We start from the raw sequence: 24,220 nt of genomic DNA, 5'->3' as shown, positions 1-24,220 counted from the left end.
GACAATAAACACTTTTTTTTATTTTTCAGTCTAGTTTGTTTGGCTTGATTGTTGGGCTACAGTTTGTATGTAGTCATTGTCCCTCATAGTAGTTTTCCTTGTTTGTTTCTTTGATACAGTATAAAACCCCATGTTTTTAAAGTAGGAAAGTACTGTAAAATCAGAACAATATCAGAATCAGGACTTAGTATATGGACCTATTTTGAAGTTTTTCCTCATGTATGAAAGTAGAGCCCTTATAGTGCAAGAACAGAGTTAAAATGTATGCAGTGTGAGCAGGCATTTAAAAAATATATATTTTTCACAGAAAGATAAACAAGCCCAAACAACTCTGTGGAAAGGAATGACAATTAAAAATCTATTTTAATAAAGCAAGTGAAATAAATGCTTTTATGAATAGAACATAAACTATAATTTTAACTGAAAATAGCAAAATGAGAAATACATGAGATTGTTAAACCTTCAATTAGCTAGTGTAACAGAAGCAATTAATATCAGTTTCTCAGAAAATACCAAAACCCAAATCACTTCCTTCTCCTTTTGGTAAAGTCACTTTCCCTTGCTTAAATGGTTTACTTAAAAGTGTAAATGATACTGTATTAATGTATTAAATCTTTGACTTCGCCAAAATGAGAGTATATTTAGAGGAAATATCAGGAGAAAAAAAATCCCAGTAGTTTTTGACATTAAATGTAAGAATTTTAGCAAGGCTGTTTTTTTTTTTTTAAGGGTGGTAACATTTTTTTTCTTTATCACTGCAGCCCCTTCATAGCATAAGACCTTACTTTGTTCTCCTCCTCCCTGAAAGCTGCTTTAGCTGAAATAAGCTTTTTTTTGACATGCAGTAAATGCTTTAGGACTTCTAGAGATGATTTGGTAACCTGTATAAACTTAAACATTTATTTTTGTTAAATTAATATTCTGTCTGTTAGAACGTTTGACATCATTAAGTCACAAGGCAATTATATCTCTGATTTTAATATAGCCAGAACTTGAACCAAGTATCTCAAAGCTAGCAAACACTTTGCATTCTCTACTAAGACCTCTAGTGTAACACAGAATCAGAACCTGACTTAGTATTTCTTGTATCAAGCCCGTTATTTCTGAATGTGGATGTAACTTTATGATTATGGATATAAAACTATTGGTGTATCACATAATCATGATAGTAACAGTTTAAAATATTGGTATTTAAGACTGCTAAATTACTCTGAGTCCTGAATGCTTACTAAGTCTTTTAATAATTACAAGTTGTAAGAACATTTTCCCAGTACACTGGAATTTAAAAATCTGGCTGTTTCCTTATATTTCTATATAATTCTTGGACATGCATTTTTCCATACACTTCTTGCACACCAGCATTGTGCAAGATTTCCATGAATAAAAATACTTTCGAACAGGGGACATAAATTAAAAGATGCAGAGTGATAAATCAAGCAGGTTAGACATTGCTCAGGGTCTAAGCATTAGCCCACACCCCTGCATTCCTGTTGGAAGTCCAGTGTGGCTGTTGCCCACGGGCAAGACTTCAATCCTGTGTGTGCCTCAGAGGGGGCCCCAGCTCCTGCTGTTACCTGTGCCGGGGTACTGGTTCCCTGAAATGAAACTCTTGCCACTTTCTGTACCATGGAGATCTAAAGAAGCATGATACCCAAATGACCAGTGATTCTCTCATGAAGTCCAGAAGATACAAATAATCCTAGTCTTAATGTATTCATTGTTTAGATGCATGGCACTTCTGAGTAAGTAGCTGTTGTCCCTAAACCCCATAAATATGAACGATATTAAAATGGAATGTACCGAAAGATGAGTTAGCATGTTAATGAGCAGAAGCAAAAAACTCTTATCTCCGTTAAATTTTTTGGGAACTTGCCATTGACCTTTACGGGAAACCAAAGTTCACCAATTAGCTTCTTTTATTGCTGTTTTTAGGAATTCTTATCGGAAAGTGAGAATGGGCAACAAAAACTAAACCTGGTAGCATCCAAAGGAGAACTGCTGTGCTCTGTTTTACCAAAGGAAAAGGCTAAAGTTATCCGGGACAAATTGACTACCGCTAAAGACGACTGGAAAAATTTTATGACCACCCTCCACCAGAAGGAATCTGCCTTGGAGGTATTGAATAAGTCACAGTGGGGAAAGATTTGATCTAAATTTCCTCTTTGCTTTTTGTTTCAAACCGCATAGTTTAGATTTTTTATAGAGCTGTATGTGTTTATGATATGACAGAACTAATAAATAGCTGTTTTCAAGAAGTCTCATTCTTCTGCTTACATTTTACTTTTTTTTTTTGCTTATATCCTTATGACCTGATTCCACTTTGATTTAAGTGGGGTGTTTCATGAAGAAGAGTGTTGTTGAGAGTAACTGAAGGTAGCAAAGACAGCAGTTGCTCAAATTCGTTAACACGAGTCTCGTCAAATGTACTGGATGACTAAAACACATTTTCTTTTTTAAGGAATGTTTTAGCACAGATTTCTGACACTGTTGCTGATTGAATAGCCCCAGTACAGTGGGTAAATGTTGTCTTTCTTATTGCAAACTGGTGAAATGTGAAGATTTATTTGAGCAACTTTTAAAATAAACTTCTGTGCCTTTCTCTGTTTAGAACTCACAATTCATCCAGCACAGAAGGTGAATATCTTAAAAACATAATCTTTTTTAAGGTCATCGTTTTTAAGGTCAAAAGGTCTTAGCTGGAATTCCCTGCACAGCCTAGGAGAATTAAAGGTCCTAGGCATTCCTGTTTCAAACCCATGCTGCCTAGCCAGCTGAGAAAAATCTTAAATACATTTAATACATCATGTAGGAAGGCCTTTCAAAGAAAATTCTCAGGTAGCAAGGACTTACCTTTCTTCATCTCAGGGCAGCCATGGAATGAGGGTGTTCTTAGAGGTTAATCTTTTTGAGCCAAGCATCTTTCAGTCTCATAGGCTTAGTGTTTCATTCTGATGTTTAATTAAAGTGATATGGCTATAACTAAAAAGAAAACTAAATCAGTCTCAGGGAAAAAAAAACTAGCTAGGGCACAGGAACTGTACTGTTCGGGTTTCTGTTCCATATTAATTATTTCAGACACTTTTTTTTTTTTTTTTTTTTAAATCATGCAGAATAAGCCTACAAGAAAATAGGTGAGCATTGAAAGAATGCCTTTATAGACCCATTTTTATAACCAAAATTTCACACTAAAAAGAATATAATCAGAAATGATCCCCAGGATTGGGTTGAACTTAGTCATACATCACCTCAGAATACTGGCAGCCCATTTAAAGAGGGCTCAGTGTGAATGGCTGCAGTCAGACGTTAGGTAACTTGTATCCCAAATTAGCTTTTCTTCTGACTGCCTTAGTTGTGTCAGTTAGACTTGTATTGAGTCAGAGCTCATAAGATCTGTAGAACTTTCAGTTCAGAGGAAGTTTGCTCCAGCCTCCCCTCAACTGGGTAGACATATCCTATGTTGTTGCCTGTATTTTGCCTCTTAAAGAGGTGCTCTCAGACTTTTCTTTCAGTGTCTGTTAGCGGAATGGGAAGGAGCAGAGCTGGAGTAATTTATTCAGAGAGTTGTGTAGTATTTGACTGCAGTTGCATATCCTTCTGGTGTGCTTGATCTGTGTGTTGTGCATTACAGTTATGCACAGTGCAGTGGGACTGTTGATAGAATTGTGCATGTCTTCACAGGACTTAAAGATCCAGATGAAGGACTTTGAGGCAACTGCTGAGCCTCTGCAGGAGTGGCTGACCACAACAGAGAAGATGGTGCAAGGAAGTAGCAGTCGGCTCCATGATCTTCCTTCCAAGAGGAGAGAACACCAAAAGTTGCAGGTGACTTCTTTTTAACATAGCCAGACTTTCCTGTCCCATCATCCTCGCCTCATTGATTCCTTACAAAAGCTTGATCATTCTGGCATCCTGAACTCTAAATAGGATGAGAACTGGTTTCAAGGATTGCTGTTGACTATCATCTTCCATTAGGTTTGGCATCTTCACTTTTCTTATGACATGCTACTTCATTGCTGTAGCCGTATGGTGTGCCTTTGTCAGCAAGCTTGCCATATGTCAATTCTGTTTTTCATGGGACCTTCATGCTTCTCTGTTTCCTGCTTTCTTGCCCCACTCTTAGTATTAACGTGCTTGTGCTTTACAGTCTGTCCTTGAGGAAATAAGCTGCCACGAGCATCAGCTCAACAGGCTAAAAGAGAAAGCTCAGCAGCTGTGGGAAGAGCAAGCTGTCAGCAAAAGCTTTATGCGCAGAGTGTCTCAATTGTCTTCTCAGTATCTTACTCTGAGCAATCTGACAAAGGTAATGCACCCACTGTATGTGCTCCTTGTTGTCTTGCTTGTCTGCTTTGTTGTATTTTAGAGCTATCTTGTCTTTCACACTGGCTTTAAAGAGTGGGAAGTAAGGACCTGGATAAGTCCATCGGCTGTCAACAAAATGGAATTGTGGTGTTATTTTTTTAAAAAAATGTGTGTTGATTAAAAGGTAAACCCCACCTGATTATGCAACAATCAGGTTTGATTTTGTTTATTTCAAGTATTGAAATCATTTTAGTTTTATAATAAGTGGCACCTGAAGGAAGTATTTTTCAAAGCTTAGGGGAGTTTTGTTTAGAAAATACAGAGAAGTATTTACTTCGTTGCATCCTATAATGATGATTAGGTGTCTTCATCTAAAAGTAATAGATAGGTCTACTAAAAAAATTACCTCTTGGGCTACTTTTGAAGGTTTAAGGGAAGACATAGGCCAAACTGTAAAGCTTCAGGCTAGGAACTGAGAGTTTTATGTAACTTTTGCTGAGTGGTGCTTGACACACTTCACCATTTAATAGTTCAGCTATCTCTATTGTGTAAACAGATAAGAAGGTCTTCATGTTAGGATTGTTACTCTTCACAAAGTTCCAGTCATGAAGGAGGCTTGATATTGAATTAGGCTTATAGTTACTACAGTAATGAGAATAATTAAGGATATAGTAAGTGTGTTGTGGCGTAACAATTCAGTTCAAAAAGTATTTATGTTTGGGCAATTGCTAGTTTGTTCATTTCTACTTTTTCTGTGGAAATAAAAATTAGAAGGCATATATAGATCTGTATGACTTACTGAAAATCATTGTGTACATGGCCATAATAAATTTACATGACTTGAAAATGAGAAAGATGCATGAGTTACTAACATTGGCTTATATGGACAGAACTTGTAGGAGATGTCAGGATGAGAAGGAGGAGTCTGAGGCAGAGGATACATATGATAGCCTATCGGAGGAATCCTGAAGTTCTTTGGATAGCCATGGATGCTTGGGAAAGATCCCTCTCAGTAACTTCCTAAGCCTGTTTCACTGGCTTGGCTGTAGTTCTCTTGTCACCATGTGAAATACACTCTGCTCTGTATTCCTGTTCACCTCAGGCCTTTTAGCAATGTAACTTGAGCATTTGTATTTGATATGTATGAGTGTCAGTGATTTTTTTCAGAAGAATGGTTATACCAATGGAAGTCATTAAGGAAAACAGGTCTTTTCCAAGTATCAACAAAATAATGTTGCTGCAGTGGCATAGCTTTGCAGGCTCAGATCTGTCTTGTGGTTGACAGCTTTCACAAGTTACCTTCAGTTTAAACACTGAAATGGAGTTTAGGTCTGATTTATCAAATGTTTAAGAAAAAGTGAAACTAGAAAACGCTCATCTGCTTTGGATGAGAGGATAAAATTAGATGAAGCTTTACGTTTAGAAGTCAAAAAAAGGCATTTCTGAAATTTTCATTTGTATATTATGTTTGGACAACTTGTATGTGTGTGTATGCAAAATTCATTCCATGCTTTAGTGAGTGTGTGAAGAGAATTTCTGGATATACTTTATGAAACTCTAGATTCTAAAGTCCATAAGTAGGTATGGGGAATAATCAATCCTTTGAATAGGTACTGATGCTAATTGCTGTATGAATTGCAGGAGAAAGTTTCCAGAATGGATAGGGTTGTAGCGGAGCACCAGCAGTTCTTGCATAGTGTCAAGGACCTCCAGGACTGGGTGGCTGATGCAGTTCACATGCTGGATTCCTACTGTCATCCCACTGCAGACAAGAGTGTTCTGGACAGCCGGATGTTAAAGCTAGAGGTATGGAAACAACAGACTCCAAAACCTGCTCTTTATAGATCTGTAAGAAGAACGCAAATAGAGGATACTTTACATTAGTTGTTGCATATTAGTGTAACAGCTGTTGTCATTCAGACACTATGTTTCAATTTATGCAAAAATAACTCTTTATAATTTTTAGAGGAAAGAAGTCATTGTTAGAAGTTTTCTCTAAGGATACAGGGACCTTTATAACTTGGAAAACTGCATATATGCAAATTCTTAAAAAACTCAAAAGATGTGTGGCTGCTGAAGGTTAAATGAAGAAGTAAGGTATTCATTTCTGTTTAATTATTTCCTAGATCTCACAGGTGATATGGATGATTTGGAACAGCTTTTCCTGTAATTATTTGCTTTAAAAATGGTGACTGCAGTTAAGAAAATAGCATCTAATTGATATCACTGCACGAGAAATGTTGAAGAGCAATACTCAGAAAACAATACTTTTCACATTGTTGATATCTCAGATTTTGAGCTGTGACCAAAATATGGACAAGTCCTCAGACTTATAAGGATATGTCAAAAAGCGAGAGATATAGCAAAATACTAAAATTATGTTTTTCATTTTGTTCATTTAGTGTCTTTTAGGTTCATGCTTTCAAGCTTTTCATGACTATGCGTAATGTTAGAAGCTGTTTGCAACTGCACAGCTTCAGGAGCTGAAGTCTTTAAGCTGGCGTTGCTGATAGTCTCCTGAGTTTTATGTCGGTACCTTTTGTTTTACAAATAGATCCTAGAGTTGTAGAACTGTATGTCAGTCCTTTAGAAGAGCTTTGTCACCACATCTTGTTTTCTCTATGAATGAATCCTCCTGTTTTCCATCTAAATGACATTCCCTTTGGAATGTCAGCTTTTCCACCCAACAGTGCTTTCTCTGATACACTGTGCATGATGCACATGCAGAGATTCCATGAAAACTGCCCTGACAACTAAGATTATTTTTTTTTTTTAATGGCCTAAACCTATGCTTTGAAAACCACTTTTTCCTTGTGAAGCCCATCTGTGAACTGCACTTCTCTCTTCCAATTGGCTGTTTGTACTATCGGCTAAATTTGATCAGCTGATTTTCCAGTAAAGCCAGTTAGTATATTCAGGCCCAGTTAACAATAACAGTAAAATAATATCTGCTTACTTTTTAGGGACTGCTAGCAGTGAAACAAGAAAAAGAAATCCAAATGAAAATGGTTCTGACAAGAGGAGAATCTGTTCTACAAAATACTTCTGCGGAGGGAGTACTAGTGATTGAACAGCAGTTGCAAACCCTGAAGGACAGCTGGGCTTCTCTTCTGTCTGCTTGTATCCAGTGCAAGAGGTAAAAAGGGTATGAGGTGCAGAATGATGCTTAGCAATAAAGCACTGTCAAAATTTTTGAAACGTTAAAACCCAGAGTTTTTTTATTACAAGAGTCAAATTCATATAAAATAATTGCACGTGCCTAACACTGCAGGTCTAGAGGCCTTAAGTGACATATTCATTTGAAGTAGAAAAAGGGGAGGAAACTGTGAGGGATCTAAGCTTTGTTAACACTCATTGTCAATATACTTTTAAAAGTGGGTTCCGTCTTCATAATCTTGTGAATTTTACTTTGAGTTGCATTTGGTGCCTTGAATTGGTCTCATAAATGAGAAGATCTTGTCATGGACATTAATGGTTGATATGTCAAGGTCCTGTCTGGTTTTCCGCTTGCTAGCGTTTCACAGAAGGTACTGACTGTAATTACAGCATCCAGTTGTGGTGCTCAAAGTGATAGAATAAAGAAATACAGGGGGGGAAAAATGCAGCCTTCTTTGATGGAGCGTCACTAGTTGCAAAAATTTCAATTTTAAACAGCAAAGGTAATTAAACATTAGAATGCAGCAACTTTTGAATGTATGCAAAGGGAATTTCTGGTTCAGGAACTTATGATTTCAGCTGCATTTTATTTGCTAAAGCTAGAACACGTCAGCTAGCTACATAACTTACAGACCTCCTTGATATTCCAAGTTGAGAAAACTTAATTTTTTTTTATCGTCCAAACAGTGCTCCTAGTTAAAACCTGTAGAGTTTTAACAGCTATGTCTCAGTCTGTTTAGCTTGTGATGTATCTTTCTTATAAATATAGTTTAGAATAACTGTATATAACTATATCTCACCACTTAAGTAGCATGAGAACCTCCACTATAACAAGAAATATGTATTTTTAAATTACAGTCAACTGGAAGGAGCTCTTTCCAAATGGACAAGTTACCAGGATGATGTTCGTCAGTTTTCGAGCTGGATGGATAAAGTAGAAGCAAGTGTGAATGCTTCTGAAAGGCAATATGCTGAACTAAGGGAAAAAACAGCTGCCCTCAGCAAAGCAAAGGTGTGTTTGCTTTACAAAAAACATCAACAAGCCCATATCACCTTATAAGCAACTGAAAAGGCTGAAGACCTGCAAGATTAATCTGTGGTCTTGTTTTAATGCTGCTCATTCATTGATGTGTTCTTTTTCTGTTTTGCAGCTACTCAGTGAAGAGGTGTTGAGTCACAGCAGCCTGTTGGAGACCATTGAAGCAAAAGGAAGTGGGATGACTGAGCATTATGTCACTCAGCTTGAACTCCAGGACCTTCAGGAGCGGTATAAGTTCCTCAAAGACAGAACAAGGGTACAGTTTTTCTTGATAGCACTCCCTCTTGTTTTGTTGGGAACAAGGAAAAAGAGAAAGTTTTTAATTGATCATTTATTTTACAGTTAAATGATGAGTAAAAGATTTGGGAACTTAATGTAACAGAAAGTTATTAGGGTGATTTTTCAATCTGTCTTCCTGTACCACTGAGCTTCAGACTTTTTCAGAAAGGTTCTGAAAATCTGAATCTGAAAAAATCATCAGGTGAATAGTCTGAGGAATTCCATGACAAAAGTCTCATTGACTTCAGCACAGATACGGTTTTACCCATTGTGACTGAAAATTGGAGGTATCTCTGAATCTCTGATTTGTAGAAATACACTTTTTTGCAATAAATGCAACCAGGCAATGAGGTAATTCATAGATGGTTGACAACCAAGAAGCTTACTATTGAACACAAACCTTATTAGGAAGTGAACCAACTCTAATATTAGTCAAAAGACCCAGCATGATAAGTACTACGTTTACTGATAAGCATTAATATTGTAGATCTGGAAGAGATGAGGCCATAGACAGATAAAGTTCAAGATGGAGTTTAATGTAAGATATAAGATAAAGAAGACATAATAAAAGACCTAGTGATACATTTAAAGCTAGGTGATTATCTCAGCGTTAACCCAAATTATTCTGTGATAATTAAATAATGCCTAATATATGCTCAGACAGGCAACTTCTCTTCATGACAGCAGTGTTGTAAAATTGAATTTTGTTGTCTCAATGATGTCTTTGTCCTGTGGAAAGGGCCAAAATTCAGTTTTAAAAACACGTGAGTGATTCACTGTTTTGTGGTACTCTCTTCCACAACTGCAAAGAATGCAATGCACTGGCTTTCTTTGGACCTTCTGTGAATAAACTCACTCAGGTTTCCCAGAGAGATGAGTAAGTCCTGGGAAGTGCTAGTGAATACGTAGTATTGCTGTTAGCATGGGGATCCTCTAACCTTTACCTTTGTCTCTTGCAAAAAGCTATACAGACTGTCCGTGTTTGCTCAGCTTGAGCAACAGCTTGGGAATAATGAGAAATGGGTAGTAGTTTACAGAGGCAAGAGCTGTGTCCTCTGTCCTCATGTAGTAAGAAGCATCCCTTCTTTCTCTTCCCACCTAATACCCCAGATGACTTTGGTCTTCCCCACTCCTAACTGTGGTGATGATGTTAAGTGTCAAGAGTACGCTCAAACCTTAGAAAGAAATTAAAAGTTCAAAGCAAATACCTGGAAAGTAAGGAATGGTCAAATCCTTTAATAATCCTTTGGCCAGATGGGAAACCTGACAAGCTTCCCCAAGGGTTTGTGGCCCAAGCCTAAGCAGACTAAGACCTGTAATTCCCTGCAGCCACTGTCAAGAGGCAAGAGAACTAGTCTCTCTTTCCCTCTTCCCACAATTGAGCATGGACAGACCTTGTAAAAGATTGGTAACATTCCTCTGTTCTTCCTTCCTGCCACTACCCAGACCTGTTAGAAATTGGTAAACAGCAGCCATGAACCTACTGCCTGCTTTATGAAAGAGCTTTTCCTCTTATGTAGCCTGCTGCCCTGGGATGTAGCCTGTCTTGCCTCCATCCAAACTCAATTCCCTGTTTCCATCGTTTCTTAGAGGATATGAATTACGCGTAGTATACTTTTCTTGTGCTTAGAAAGACTAGTCTTGTGCTAATATATGACACCTTTCCTGCTCTACCCCAGGTATGGTAATATTTTAGTGCTGGGTTGTGAAATTATTGTAACTTGCTCACTGACATACATGGAAGACTTGCGGTCTGTTTGTCACAGTGCTGTGTAGGAACTGTCCACAAAGGACTTGGGTAGTCTTCAAATCTAAAGATACTAGATACTCCTCATAGAAGATGATTATTCCATTGACAAAAAAAATGCGTGCAAAGAAAAAATATGCAATCTCATACTCTTATTAATCACTTCAGTAAAGTTAACTTAAATTGGTATGAAAATTAAGAAGGTCTTTTGTTATTAGACACTAAGGTGTTATTTAAAAGTGATCCCAGATGAAAACTTCAAATCCCAGAAGTCACAAACTTATGTGAAGAGTCTTTTAGGATAAGTGTCTGTATCCCTCACATTTTCCCCCTCTTGCCCTGTAATTGAGTAACCCATTCTCAAAATCCAAGTACTCTTGAATTCTAGGAAAGCTCAGCATCAGATACAAACTTCTGCCCTTGATAGAAGTCTGAGTTTTATGTTTTCTTGGTTTGATGATACACTAAGTTATATATACATATATGTAAATATTTTAACAAGCAGGAGGCAGTAACAAAAGCTGAAGGACTGCTTAACTTACATCAAGAGTACCAAAGAAATCTGAAGGCCTTTGAAGTATGGCTGGAGAAGGAACAGGAAAAACTTGACTGTTCATCACATCTTGATGGTGATGCCCAGAAACAGGAGGCAACACTCCGAGACTTACAGGTACATAATGTGTGACACTCTATAGTACAAAAAAAAAAAATATCTTACTTGTAAAATAACAGAATATTAATTACCAGACAAAAATTGCATCTCTTTTTTTTGTCTCAAGAACAGCTTGGAATCACATTATATGTAAGCACTTTGCTGCTCAAAACTGCTTCCAGTAAAGTCAGTGGAAACTTTGTCACTCATTTCTAGAAAGAAGTGTCAGGTCTTGGATGAAATCCCCAGGCATACTAATGCTTTCTTGCAAGTACAGAATTTGTTTTAGATGTGGCCTACCTCTTCTTTTCCCTGTATTTTGTAAAATATCAAGTATTCTTTTTGTTGGATTTTCATCTTTTATGGCTCATGATGCAGATGCATCTACTTTCAGGCAGTTCCAGTCAAGTAGGATAGCTCCTATGGTGGGATGGGAAGATGGTTACTGAATTGTTTAAGTGGCAGTGAAGCGTGAAACTGTAGTACTTCAGTAATTTCCCAGATATGATCTTGAGCTGACTTAAAATACTTTCATAATTGTTGTTGAATTAGCAAAATGTCCGTATCTGAGTTATGAAATATTCATTACTTTATTCAAGATACTGAAAAGGTCTTTGTATGATTAGGGACTCTGCATATATGTCTTGTTATTATAGTTTACTTTACAAAATCTGAATCCATTTTGAAAATCTGAATATATATCTCAAATACACAACTAAGATGACACACAACTGTATTTTGTTAAGGTAATTTCCTGGTTATGTTTTTTAATCAGATTGAACCCCTTCATACTTTCTAATCAAGTTCTAATAAGCATGAAAATGCCACACATGTCCAGAAGAAGATATCAAGAATTATTTTGTGGTGATGTTTCAAACATATGTTCGTTTATTGAAGCCTCACCTTGTTCCTTTTGAATATAAGGCTGTGCTGAATGGATTGCATCCATCCCATGCCAGCTCAGGCAGATAATGTTTCAGAACTGATGATAAACTTAGCAGAAGGGGAAAGAATTTAATGCATGCCTTGTCAATAATTTTCTCCAATTCACGTGTCAATAATAGTGATACTTGATTTGCTTTGTAAGTGAGCATGCCATCATAGGTGTTCTTAGAGATGGTGCGATACGTCTTCAACCACAGATAACTAAAGGGAATATCTAGATAATGTGAAATAACTGCTTTTGTCTTATGTAGAACCAGGGCTTTGTTGGCCATGCATGAATGAAAGCTGTTAATGTAGGGTATGTATCCATAACTCTGCCTTTACAGGAACTGCAGGTCCACTGTGCAGAAGGACAAGCATTATTGAATGCTGCTGTCCATGCCAGAGAGGAGGTGATTCCTTGGGGCATTCCCCAGATAGAAGACCGAACTCTGGAATCCTTACGGCAGGATTGGCAAGTTTATCAGCACAAGCTTTCTGAATCAAGAAGCAAATTAAATGCCACTGTGAGCAAACTGAGGTTAATGGAGAAAAAATTTCAGAAGGTTAATGACTGGCTAACAGACCTGGAGAAGAAAGTTGCTATCAGGACTGGGAGGCAGTCAGGTAGAGCAACAAAGGAGATGCAGCTTCAACAAATGAAGGTAAAGAATATAGTTAAGGCATTCCTTAAATAAAATACCATGTGAGCTTTCCACATTAGTTCCTGGTTGCACTGTGAAAATGACAGGAAGCATCGCAATTTATTCTGAGGTGGTGCCTAGAATGATGGATCCAAGAGAGCTTTGTGCCTTCTGGGTCCAGGTTCCTTCCATTTTACTGGTAGAGGTGTGGCTATACTGATGTTGAAATCTCATAGGGAGATCTGGAATTTATATGCTCTGTGATATGTGAAGGCATAACTGAGGACAAAGGTTGGCCCTAGAGTGGGAAAGTGTTAATGTGGTAACAAGAGTAAAATGTGACCAACTGTGTTGTGAAGTCTCTACTGTGTTGATGTAAAAATTCTCCTTTAGTCACTGCAAGAAGACATGTTCTGAATAAACACAGGAAGCAGATTTGGAGAGGTTCAAGGTTATGGTTACAGTCACCTTGAAAACTGTGGGAAATTTTGGGCAAATTCTGTAGGAAGTCCAGGTTGCATATCTTTTTTTTTTTTTTTTTTTTTTTTTGAGTGGGGGGAGTATTGAGTCTATTGTAATGAAATGCAGTCCATATGGTGTGATAAAACTTCCATCATATTTGTCACATTAACCTTCATCAGGTTCTGTTTTATTTTCCTGTTGTAAATCCATGTTTACAGCCGTGAACCCTGTATTTATTTTCCTTTTCAATGTTTTCCTGACTTAGTTACAAATAAATCCCTGTTGCATTTAAGATGTTTGAATCGGTCATGTAAGCTGGATAATGTCTTTTTCATAGAAGTGGCATGAAGAAATTACAATCTACAAAGATGACGTGGAGGAAGTTGGAGTATTGGCTCAGCAGATACTAGAGGAAAGTCTCACTGCAAGTAGAATGGGAAGCCAGGCTACACAGCTTACATCTCGCTACCAAACTCTTCTTCTTCATGTCTTGGTAAGTAATGAAAATTAATTCACTGTAACATCATAAATTGTCAGTTAAGAAGTAAATATAAACAGACTTCCTTAATTAGACTTTATCAGAGTTTATTTGTTACTATAGGCTCAATAATATAATATTCACCTATATATTCATATACATGTATATATGCACACTTACATCTAGATTTCATTGGACTGAATGTATTACAGAACCATAATCAAGATAATGCCCTTTCAAAAATATTCAGTATTAATCAGATGTTATATATTGTTACTGTCTCTTTGGCAGTTGCAGGAGAGAAATTCAGAATTCAGTACGTTCGAATGCTAAACAACCTTTAGAGAAATGTTTTCAGGTTATCACTGGAACACATAGGTATGGGAGAAATTTGAATTGATAAGGTACAGTCTTCAGGTCACTTTAAGTAGGAAGTGTCTCATAGTACCATAATCACAAGTCACAATTAAAATTTCACAATATAAGTACCTTTTCAGTGTTTAGTATTAACTCAGTTTTAACATTAGTGATTGCTATATGTACACCCTGACAAGACCGCAGTGAGAATTATCCACTAGATGGGAAAGAACTCAAAACCTATGTGTTTAATCTTAGTATATCAGGTTTTATTAATAAATAGCAGTTTATTGCTACCTTTAGCTGATAGCAATGATAAACATCTGGGTGGTTCTTGTTTCCTCCCCCTACCCTCCATATTTGTTTGAAGGAGCAAATAAAGTTTCTGGAAGAAGAAATACGCTGTATGGAGGAGTCAGAATTGGCTTTTAGTGCTTACACAAATTGGTACGGAGCAACCAACAAGAACTTCAGAAATGTGATCACCAAGTTTGACGTGGTTGCCAAAACAGCAATGGAGAAAAAAGTACAGAAACTAGAGGTACAGCTTTCTTGAATGCAAGTTTTGTTTCTGTTCACCAAAGAGGCTGTATTTTAACATGCATCTTAATAACTGCTCAAAATTCTGACTTCACCTTGCCCAGAGAACCTAATAGGATAAACGCCACCCAGTACAGAACTTTCTGTTCTCATGTCATATACACATTAGATGACAGTTTGGTTATTGAGGTTATAAATAGTCCTAAATAATATAATGCTATACTTCCATAAGGCATGTTTGTGTGTGTTTTGCTGGTTTAGGTTAAAACTTAAAATAAATTCCTCTCGCAGAACAACCTGGCACATATAGTTTATACCAGTATGCACTTTGGCAAGAAGTGTTTCCTATTTCTCCTCATTGAAATAACTCAGTAGTAAAACTCACATTTCATCTCGGAGTTGTAGATGAGTTTTTCATGTGTCCTAGAGTTAAACATATATGCTAAGGGAAAACTTCCATCCATTCCAGAATTTGGAATACGAATCCTTTCATGATAGCCCTCATTTTCTGTGTTTATCTTCTGTTTTGCACCGTGCTTCTGAAGTACTTGGGTTTTTCTACTTCCTTCTAGTTTACTGCACCTTAACTGCAGGCAATTTTGTAATGAGAAGTCCATTCAATTTCCTTAGCAATTCCTTTTGCGTCATTAGCAAAATTTAAAAAAAAATATATCATTAGCCTCTCACTGATAACGGTACTACGATGAATAAAAAAAATAAAAATAAAAAAAAAAGGCAAGAGCTTGCATACATTTTCTGTTAACCAGCACTTCCTTCACAGCTGTTATTGAGTGATATGGACATAGGCCACAGTTTATTGAAATCTGCCCGTGAGAAGGGGGAGCGAGCTATAAAGTACATGGAAGAAAATGAAGTTGACCAGTTAAGAAAAGAAATTGGCGATCACGTGGAACAGCTTGAAGACCTGGCTGGCTCCATCAGGAAAGAGCATATGACTTCAGAGAAGTGCCTTCAGCTGGCAAAGGAGTTCTCAGACAAGTACAAGGCACAGACTCAGTGGGTCACGGAGTATCGAGCTGTGTTACATGCTCCAGCGGAGCCAAAGAGCGAACTCTATGAGAAGAAGGCCCAGTTGTCCAAATATAAGGTAAAAAGCAGTTATATCATTGTACTATCAAATCAATTTTGGCCTGGTGACTCGCAACAAATCCTCTGGTCCAGGTGTCTGTTCAAGTTTCCTTAATAGATGTATGAGAGATCGCTGATCTGGATGTCCAAATCAGCATCAAAGTGAAAACATGCACAATACCTGCATCTGAGAACCAGAGTGAGCACCTGGATTTGAAATGTGAATGTCCTAATAAGTCTTCCACATTTGAAAATTTGCTGGTATGGAGGAAAATTCTTTTATGAGTACACAGCTCAGTAATTCCTTTGATATCAACAGTTAACTGCTGTTTAAGCAAGGATAGAAATCAGTTGGTTGTTCACTGCAGACATTGCCTGCGTTTATATTGCCTTAAAGCTGTCTGGTTAGAGCTGGATGTCCCAGCTCGACTGTCATCTAGGACAGTCAGCTGTTATGGCCTCCTCTGTTATTAGTTACAGAGGATTTCAGTGAAGTGGGGTTTATTTTTTCCAATCGTAAAAATGAGTAGAAAAATTTGACAAAATCCCTATTGCTTCTTTTAATGATTTTTTTGTAAAACAGAATTTTTTGCAGGATTACAGATGTTTCAGCAGATGCATACAGGTTCTGGTTGGGATGAAGCTAACTTTCCTCATAGCAACCTGTATAGCGCTGTGCTTTACGTTTGTGGCTAAAACAGTGTTGCTAACAAAACAGTGCTTTGGCTATTGCTGTAAAGTACCTGCACAGCATCCAGACTTTTCTCTGAAGCTGCCCACTGCCCCTCACTGGCTTCAGTACTCAAAGTCGTATGTCATAGCTGTGTGCTTGCTTTCTACACATTCTACACTGTCATTTGATAAATGCAGGCATGTGCCGTGCTGTCTGAGCCAGTGGCACAATGACATAACAGATAAGATTGCGTACTCCTGAGAGTACAGTGTTGTGCACTCGTCTGCATACTGTCTCATTAAGGGGATGGCTTTGGTGATACTTCCCCACCAATTTGCAGAATTTGTTCCTCTGAGCAAGTTTTATCCCTAGCACTTGCCCCTTCACAAGTATTAACTCCCTTTCCTTCATCAGCTCCAGATCAGCTGTGCTACTAGCCACTTACAAAAGGAGCAATTGCTTTTAGATGCCTGCAAAGTTGTTGTTTCAGGGCATGGCTGATAGTTCTGTGCTGGTAGCAAAACTCTTCTCACCTGGAAAGGATGATGTATACCATGATAGAAGGCTGTGCTTCAGATCGAAGGAGAGTGAAATAGATCTTCAGTGTTCAGTAGTTATATTTTAATTCTTGCCTGCATTATAGTCCATACAGCAGACTGTTCTGTCCCATGAGCCTTCAATAAAATCAGTGATTGAAAAGGGCGAAGCACTTTTTGATCTAGTGAATGATGTGACTCTTAAGAACAACATTCAAGACCTTCAGAGCAGTTACCAGGAACTCTGCAGCACAACAAAGGTAAGAAGTCAGCAAGAAAACTATAGGTTCTTTCAATTTGCAATGGTTTTTTCCCCCTCTTTAAGAAGTTCACTCTTTGTTTTAGTTAGATGTGATCACTTTTTTTTTTTTTTTTTTTTTTGAGGTTGGGGGAGAGGGGGATTCTTGAATATGGAAAGAACTTCTACCTCAACACATCTGGCAAGAGTAGCTGAAATGAATTTTGAGTGTGGCAGGTGAAGCCTTCGTGGCACTAGGAGAAAATATATCAGTGTCTAGTTTATACTATTGTTACTATTTTTAATTGCTTTGAATAGATTTCTCAATACATTATTTCTTGAAGGGACAGATGCCCTTGAATTATACCATTTTGTCTCTTGTTTCTGCTAGATCTTACACAGACTCTGTTTAATCTAGTTTAGTTGTTGAATGGAGGTCACTGGAGAAAATGAACTGCCAAATGGATATAATTTAATTCAGCAAGGGCATTATTAATTAACATTGATTCGTTAGTCCACATGTATGTAGTACTTTGAAAGATCTAATACTTCTAAATACGTCCTAAAGTATGATTATTCCTAAAGCTTTTAATAGGTTATACTCCTAACAAGGATAAGCTCTGCAAACCATGTTAATACTTATGTTTGACCTAAGTACCTTTTAATTGCTATTCCATCCACCAATAGCAGATGATTTTTTATTTTTCACAGTTGGTTTCTAATTTACACATTCCTCTGATCTGTACCACAAAACTGGCATCTGTTGCATTAGATGTAATGGTGATGACTTAAATGTAGAGAAGCTTATGAAAAAAATTTTCTTAAGAAGAACAAATACCTTTTGACTCGATGTGTACATTCTTAATTTCCCTACCATGGTCACAGGCAATATGTACGTGCAAAGGCTGTAAGCAGCAGAGACCCCACCACATATAACATTTGGCAGGTCATGTGCAGTCTCTCAAAGAGCATGTAATAACTGTTTCTGAGTGAAATTAATGTCAAGTTGACAGTGTTCCTTTTCTTAAAGTAAGGAGATACTCGGTATTTTCCTCAGTCTTCAGAGTATGGTATTTCATCTTGAGTGAAAATACTGCGCAGAACCGCAGACTTTATTCACACAATTGATCCCTTTGATGTCTTCCTTAACAGTCTAATCATGTGAAAGTCCCTCACAGGAGTGTGAATGTACAAGATAACTCTCTTACTATGCATTCAAGCTCTTGGTGGCTTTTGGTTTGGGTTTTTATTCTTGTAATTACCTGAATATTTAATTTTGGTTATTGTTGATCTGCAGGCATATGTTGAAAACTTAGAGGTGAGAGTAAAAGAACACGAGGATTACAATAGTGATCTGCAAGAAGGGGAGAAATGGTTATTGCATATGTCCAGCAGGCTGGTCAGCCCTGACCTCATGGAGAGTAACAATCTTGAAATAATCACTCAGCAACTAGCTAACCACAAGGTGGGTTTGCTATTAGCTGGAGTTCCTTTGTCTGCTAAAACAGAATTTTTCATCATTGCTTCTCTGTCTTCACTCCAGAGCTCTAGTTATTTGACGTTCATCTGTTTTATTCCTTTTACTTCTGACTGTGGAAATAAATATCAGTGTCATTGATGCAGTGAAATCTACCTTGTTGTTAGCACTGTTTCTCAGATGACACTGCATCTGCATGAGAGCTTTGTTGCACACCGGTCTGAATTCTGTGTCAGATTTTTGCTGAGATGTCCCAGGAAATAGTCCGCAAAAAGTAGATTAGGGTGATTTTACTCCTAAGGCATTTTTTGCTCTGACACTTTAAAGGATAAAAAAATATTTAAAATTTTCAAATATTCAGGGTTTTTCCTCTATTAGGTTGTAAACCCTCTATTGCCTTTATTCAAGGTATTGTTGTGGTTACTATTAATGATAATCGTTCACTACATTGATAGCTGGTGCTTTCTAGAAGATAAAAGAAAGCAAAATCCAACCCTTCTCACCACTCCCTGAGACTGAGATTCCAAGGGTGAATATTAAAATCTTGTCACTCATTGTGGTTAGTGTGTTATTCTTTAAGTAACCTCCTTAGATAAAAATTTGTCTCCACCAAAGTCAATGGAAAGAACTGTCTACAGTGGAAGAGCTTATGGGATAAGATATGATTCAGCATCAGATTTAGTCCTTGTTACTAGACATAGGAGAAGATGGTGGAGCCCTGGAGAGCCTGCAACATAGGGAAGATTAGGGGTAGTCTTGGGACACGAGCATATAATGTTTACACAGTATGACAGTACTACTGATATTTCTGTGGGATATCCATGTACAGACTTTTGACAATGATTTTATAATGAGTTTACACTCTTAATAGCTTGACTATAACAATACACATTGTTGTCTGAAAACTTTTTTCCAAATCTGAATACAGCATTTAAAGGAGGAAAAAAAAAAATTAAAAAAATATTTATTTAACAAGCTGTAATGCAGACTGTGGTTTAAGTTCAAAATATTTCTTCAAAAGTATTTTATCTATTTCTTAGGCTATCATGGAAGAAATTACAGGATTTGAAGATCGTTTGAACAGCCTTAAGTGTAAAGGCGATTACTTGATCAATCAATGTGCAGAACATCTTCAAGCAAAATTTAAGCAAAACATACAAAGCCATCTTCAGGGGATGAAGGATAGCTATTCTGCCATATGTAGCACAGCTCAAAGAGTAAGTCTTGTTTCAAAAACGATTTTATGCCGTTTAAGAATAACCCACAATATTATTTCTCTAATTACTTCTTTCTTTAAATAGGGTAAAGGTCTTCCTATTGTATCCATTTATATTGAGCCTACAGATTACTAATGTAGCACTTTGTCCTTACTGTGCTACAGTTGAGTTCCTTGTGATGCAAGTGTTGCCTAGCAGCCAGCAAAACTAGCTGCCTATAAATTCTTACCTTAATTTCTCCACACCTTCACTACCTTTGTGTTACACTGGTTCTGAGCAGCTGCAGCAAAGAAATTAGAACTAGTCCTACTTAAAAAACTGAGAAGCAAATTGCACTCTTAGTGTCAGTAGTTTGCATACATACATAACGGGTCTTAATTATGTGCTAGGAAATACTGTCTCTCTTAGTAAAACCAGAATATACAGTTAGGAAGGGTTAACTGGGTCGTTCTGTTAATCCAATTAGGAGATCAAGCCAGTGTAGTCTAAAAAAAAAAAAAACCAAACAAAACAAAAAAAAACAAACCCAAACAAAACCCCAAAAAGTAGACTTCATAGCCAGTAAGATTTGTAGAGGTAGGTAAAACCTCATGCTAGATCAATGACAAAATGTTGAACAAGAATACAGAAATATGAGACAATGCTCTTCATTTGCATCTTTATTTTTTCCTTCCAGAAGCCGTGCCTTAGATATTGTCCATCTTCTCCACAAATTAACAAGATGCAGTGAGAGCTTAAGGAGCTTTCAATCCTTGATACTTTTATGTAAAAGGGCTAAAATAACTACAGTCTTAATAATTCTGTTTTACCTGCAGTTTTCAAGGTGGGAGAAGAGAGCCAATAGCAGTGTTTGAAAATGCAATGACCTTACAAAATGTTGATTTTAGGTATACCAGAGTTTGGAACATGAACTCCAGAAGCATGTTAATCATCAGGATACTCTACAACAGTGCCAGACTTGGCTGTCTACAGTGCAGTCAGAGCTAAAGCCAACTACCTGGCCGCCTTTCAGCCTGGCAGATGCAGTTAAACAGGTAAAAGTTCAGCGCTTGAAAATGCTCGGTTATTCTTAATAAGGTGAGTTCTGGTAAAGCTTTGTATTAATAGAATTTAGATATTCTCTCTGACCTTCTCAGAGGGCTGTGTAGCCTCAGTGTTTATTCCCGGCCCCAAAAAAGAATGCCTTGAGTGAAAAATAACCATAGCTGAAAAATCACACAGGGCTTTTGCTAGCTCTGCTTAATGCTTAGAAATATGTTACCTGAAAAAAGGTGACTAACTAGATAAACCTGCTCAGATACTCCACATATGTGTTTAGCAGAGAGGTTGTGTCTTTCTGCTTGTCCAGTTGCCAATCTGTCTATTAGTGTTCCTATATGAGACCTTGTTTCAAAGTACCATGGACACAGAGTCTGTTGTCAGGCGATTAAAACAACTTTTCAGCCTAAAAGCGTAGAACTGCGTCTAGCCCACGTTAGCAATTAAGAATCATTTCTTTGCTTCTTGATTATTTGTAGTAAATTAATATGTTTTACATTGGATTTGTACCTTGTTTTCAAATTAGACTGGTATGGCACTAAAAATGCTGGAATTCAGCATTCAATCGTGTGGCTTAATAGAGACCTTGAAATACTGCAGATAACAGCTCTGCAAGGGATAGAGGAGCGGGGGGTGACAGTGGGACCAGCAGGGCAGCACCTTCCCAATGACGTGAGGGCAGCACCTTCCCAGTGACGTGAGGGCAGCACACAGGTGAGGAGAGCAGAGTCCCCCTGTTGTCAGCTGCCATCTGGTGATCACCAGGCATGTCTGTAGGGATGAGGACAGTCCCAGGTGGAGGCAGGAGGTCAGGGAGGCAAAGCAAGGCCAGGAGGATCAGCCAGGCACAGATGCATCTATAGTGTAGCTCAGGTGAGGGCCTGAGCTTATATGCAGCTCTCAAGCAAGGGGGAAGGGTTCTGAATGCTTTTCTGTTTGCCAGGTCGCAGCTGAGCTGAGTCAGGGCTGGCCCTGAGAAGAGGCATCCAAACCCCAAGCAGAAGGGGGGGAGAGAGGTTGCAGAGCCCTTTGGTGTACTGAGGGCCCTGACCATCCTTGAGGATTAGGGACTGTTCCAGTTCTTAACTGTTCTTAGTGTGAAAAAAGTTTCCCACATATCTAGGAAGATTTTCCTTGTTTCAACTTGTCACTTTTCCTTCTAGTCCTTTTTCTGCTCACCTTCACAAGAGTTTGGCTCTATCTTCTCCGTACTCTCCCCACCTGACCCCTACCATTTTAAGTAATGGCAGACTGCAATTAGCCTCTGTTCTCCAGGCTGAACAAACCCAGCTTCTTCAGAGCTGTCCAAATGCCACATACTACAGCCCCATATCCCCCCAGCACTTTGCTGGACTTGCACAAGTTTGCCAATATCTCTTCTATGGGGGAAGAGTGAAACCGGGTCAAATGCACTTGTCAGGCTGTCCCTGGTGTAAGTACAGGAGAAAAATCGCTTCCCGCAGCTTGTTCTCTGCATTCTTGCTAATACAGTAATTTGGGCTTGCCACAAGGGCACACTGCTGTTGTGTTCAACTTTTTGCCTGCAAGGACCCACCAATGGCCTTCTGTATTCGGTGGTCACTCACCCCTCCTCCCTGGGACTCTAGGAGGTATGTTACTGCCCTACTTGTCAATATTTTCTTATGGGATGAGGTAACTCTTCAGAGTGAGAGGTGAGCACCTATGGGCAATGTCAAGAGCAGGAACCATCAATAGTGTTGTGTTGTCTGATCTTGGCAATCGTAGATGCTGGGGACATTGGGAGGGTTTCAGAAGGTGTGGGGAAGTGTGTTGTGTCACTGGGCTGGACTCCCCATGATCTGTCAGACAATGGAGAATTTTGTAGCTATAGGAACATGACACTTTATTAGTAGGATAAAGCCCTGCTTCCCATTCACTTTAGGAAAGTAAGTCACCTGATTGAAACTGTGTGTATCTGTGCAACGCTTTATTTATAAAGTAGTAAGCTAGGTAATGCATATGTCACTCAGCGCTTTGATAATTGGATTATAATCAAGTTTTTAAGAGTTACTCTTTTCCACAATTATGACAGAGCAGCTTTACCTAGTAAAATAATATATGTCTACATTTCATCTTCTGGAAATAATAAGCTGAAGTAAAAGTACTCAAATGCACGATTAAAATAAAATAAGAGCTTATTTCTCATCTCAAGTAGAGATTATGTCTCTATTTTATTAGTCTCAGAGTTTATTTCAGGATTATCTTCCCTCAGGTAAAACATTTCCGGGCTCTGCAGGAGCAGGCCAATACATACTTGGATCTTCTGTGCTCCATGTGTGATCTGTCAGATGCCACAGTGAAGAGTACAGCAACAGATATTCAACAAACAAAACAAACGGTACAAGATAACCACAACCACCCACATTTAATCCTGTTTAGAGTTTTAACTGCCTTGATCTGTCCTCTTTTGAAAAGGTCATATTGGGTAATGGTTTAAAGAAAGGTCCTCTTACTTTCATCTTAAGTCTTTCTTTTAGAAATAGTTTTCTCTTTCTTTTTCTGCTTTTTAATATTTTTTTTTTAATTAAAACCACACATTGCCATCCTGGTAGTAATACAAAGACACACAACAAAGGTTGCTAAAGGTACTTAGGTAATGTTACAAGATGTTGGTCTAAAGCTACACAAATAACATTCTGTGGAAGAAAATTGAGCCAAATTATTTGTTTTCATAAACCACAGTTCAATCTATTCTTCTCTGTATTTTATTAAAGCTTAGACATATTTTACTGCTACTATGTACTCAACAGTAGACTGATGTTATTATTAGGGTATACTAATGTATTAATTACAATAATCATAACAAGTTATGATGGTTCAATTAATAAATCAGAGTGCATCTATGTCAGTGTATGAATTTATAGAAGTGTTCCTCAATTTTAAGTTTTAAAGTAGCTTAATGCTTGGTTTTAGAATAAAATTATAAACATAAGTTATTAGAAAAGAAACATTCTGAGCATTCCTGATGATATGAACATGAAAAATTTAGTTTCATATACGCCCACAACCAAACTTTTGAAACTACTTCTACCAAAAGTAAAAAGCTAGTATATACAGTAGCAGTATTCCATACCAGAGGAGCAAATTGTACAAATCCAAGTAATCCATAAAAACGCAGCAGTCCAAATATTGAATAGCTAAAAAGCATCGCAAACATCAGAACAAGATTCTCCTTTTATATATAAAGCACTGAAACATTTTTAAGAAATCACAGATGGTACAGTGCTGAGATGTGTTAAGCTGGTTGAGTGTCTAAACCTTAAAGGCATCCTACTGCTGTATTTGGAGCAAAACAAGCTATGTGACTATTGGTTTAAGGTGATTGACAGGCTCCGATCCAGTAAGCATTCTTCT

At 37.7% G+C, this 24,220-nt stretch overlaps 1 protein-coding gene across 2 annotated transcripts in view; it reads left to right on the top strand.

The window, feature by feature from the left end:
* Positions 1–24,220, top strand: part of SYNE1 (spectrin repeat containing nuclear envelope protein 1) — a 269,565-nt gene that overhangs the window by 108,674 nt on the left and 136,671 nt on the right. For both annotated transcript variants that reach the window (XM_086461108.1, XM_086461107.1), the window contains 17 exons: positions 1,933–2,115; positions 3,679–3,822; positions 4,145–4,300; positions 5,941–6,105; positions 7,263–7,435; positions 8,314–8,467; positions 8,607–8,750; positions 11,026–11,190; positions 12,444–12,761; positions 13,540–13,695; positions 14,408–14,578; positions 15,359–15,685; positions 16,983–17,135; positions 18,411–18,578; positions 19,631–19,807; positions 20,695–20,841; positions 23,079–23,204. In XM_086461108.1, coding sequence (XP_086317234.1) covers positions 1,933–2,115; positions 3,679–3,822; positions 4,145–4,300; positions 5,941–6,105; positions 7,263–7,435; positions 8,314–8,467; positions 8,607–8,750; positions 11,026–11,190; positions 12,444–12,761; positions 13,540–13,695; positions 14,408–14,578; positions 15,359–15,685; positions 16,983–17,135; positions 18,411–18,578; positions 19,631–19,807; positions 20,695–20,841; positions 23,079–23,204 — 3,027 coding nt within the window. The remainder of the gene's footprint in view (positions 1–1,932; positions 2,116–3,678; positions 3,823–4,144; positions 4,301–5,940; positions 6,106–7,262; positions 7,436–8,313; positions 8,468–8,606; positions 8,751–11,025; positions 11,191–12,443; positions 12,762–13,539; positions 13,696–14,407; positions 14,579–15,358; positions 15,686–16,982; positions 17,136–18,410; positions 18,579–19,630; positions 19,808–20,694; positions 20,842–23,078; positions 23,205–24,220) is intronic.

This window comes from Leptosomus discolor, chromosome 2 (assembly GCF_034619465.1).
Source record: "Leptosomus discolor isolate bLepDis1 chromosome 2, bLepDis1.hap2, whole genome shotgun sequence".
Taxonomy (NCBI): domain Eukaryota; kingdom Metazoa; phylum Chordata; class Aves; order Leptosomiformes; family Leptosomidae; genus Leptosomus; species Leptosomus discolor.
The sequence above is the reverse complement of the archived record's forward strand: the minus strand, read 5'-3'. Positions and strand labels throughout refer to the sequence as shown.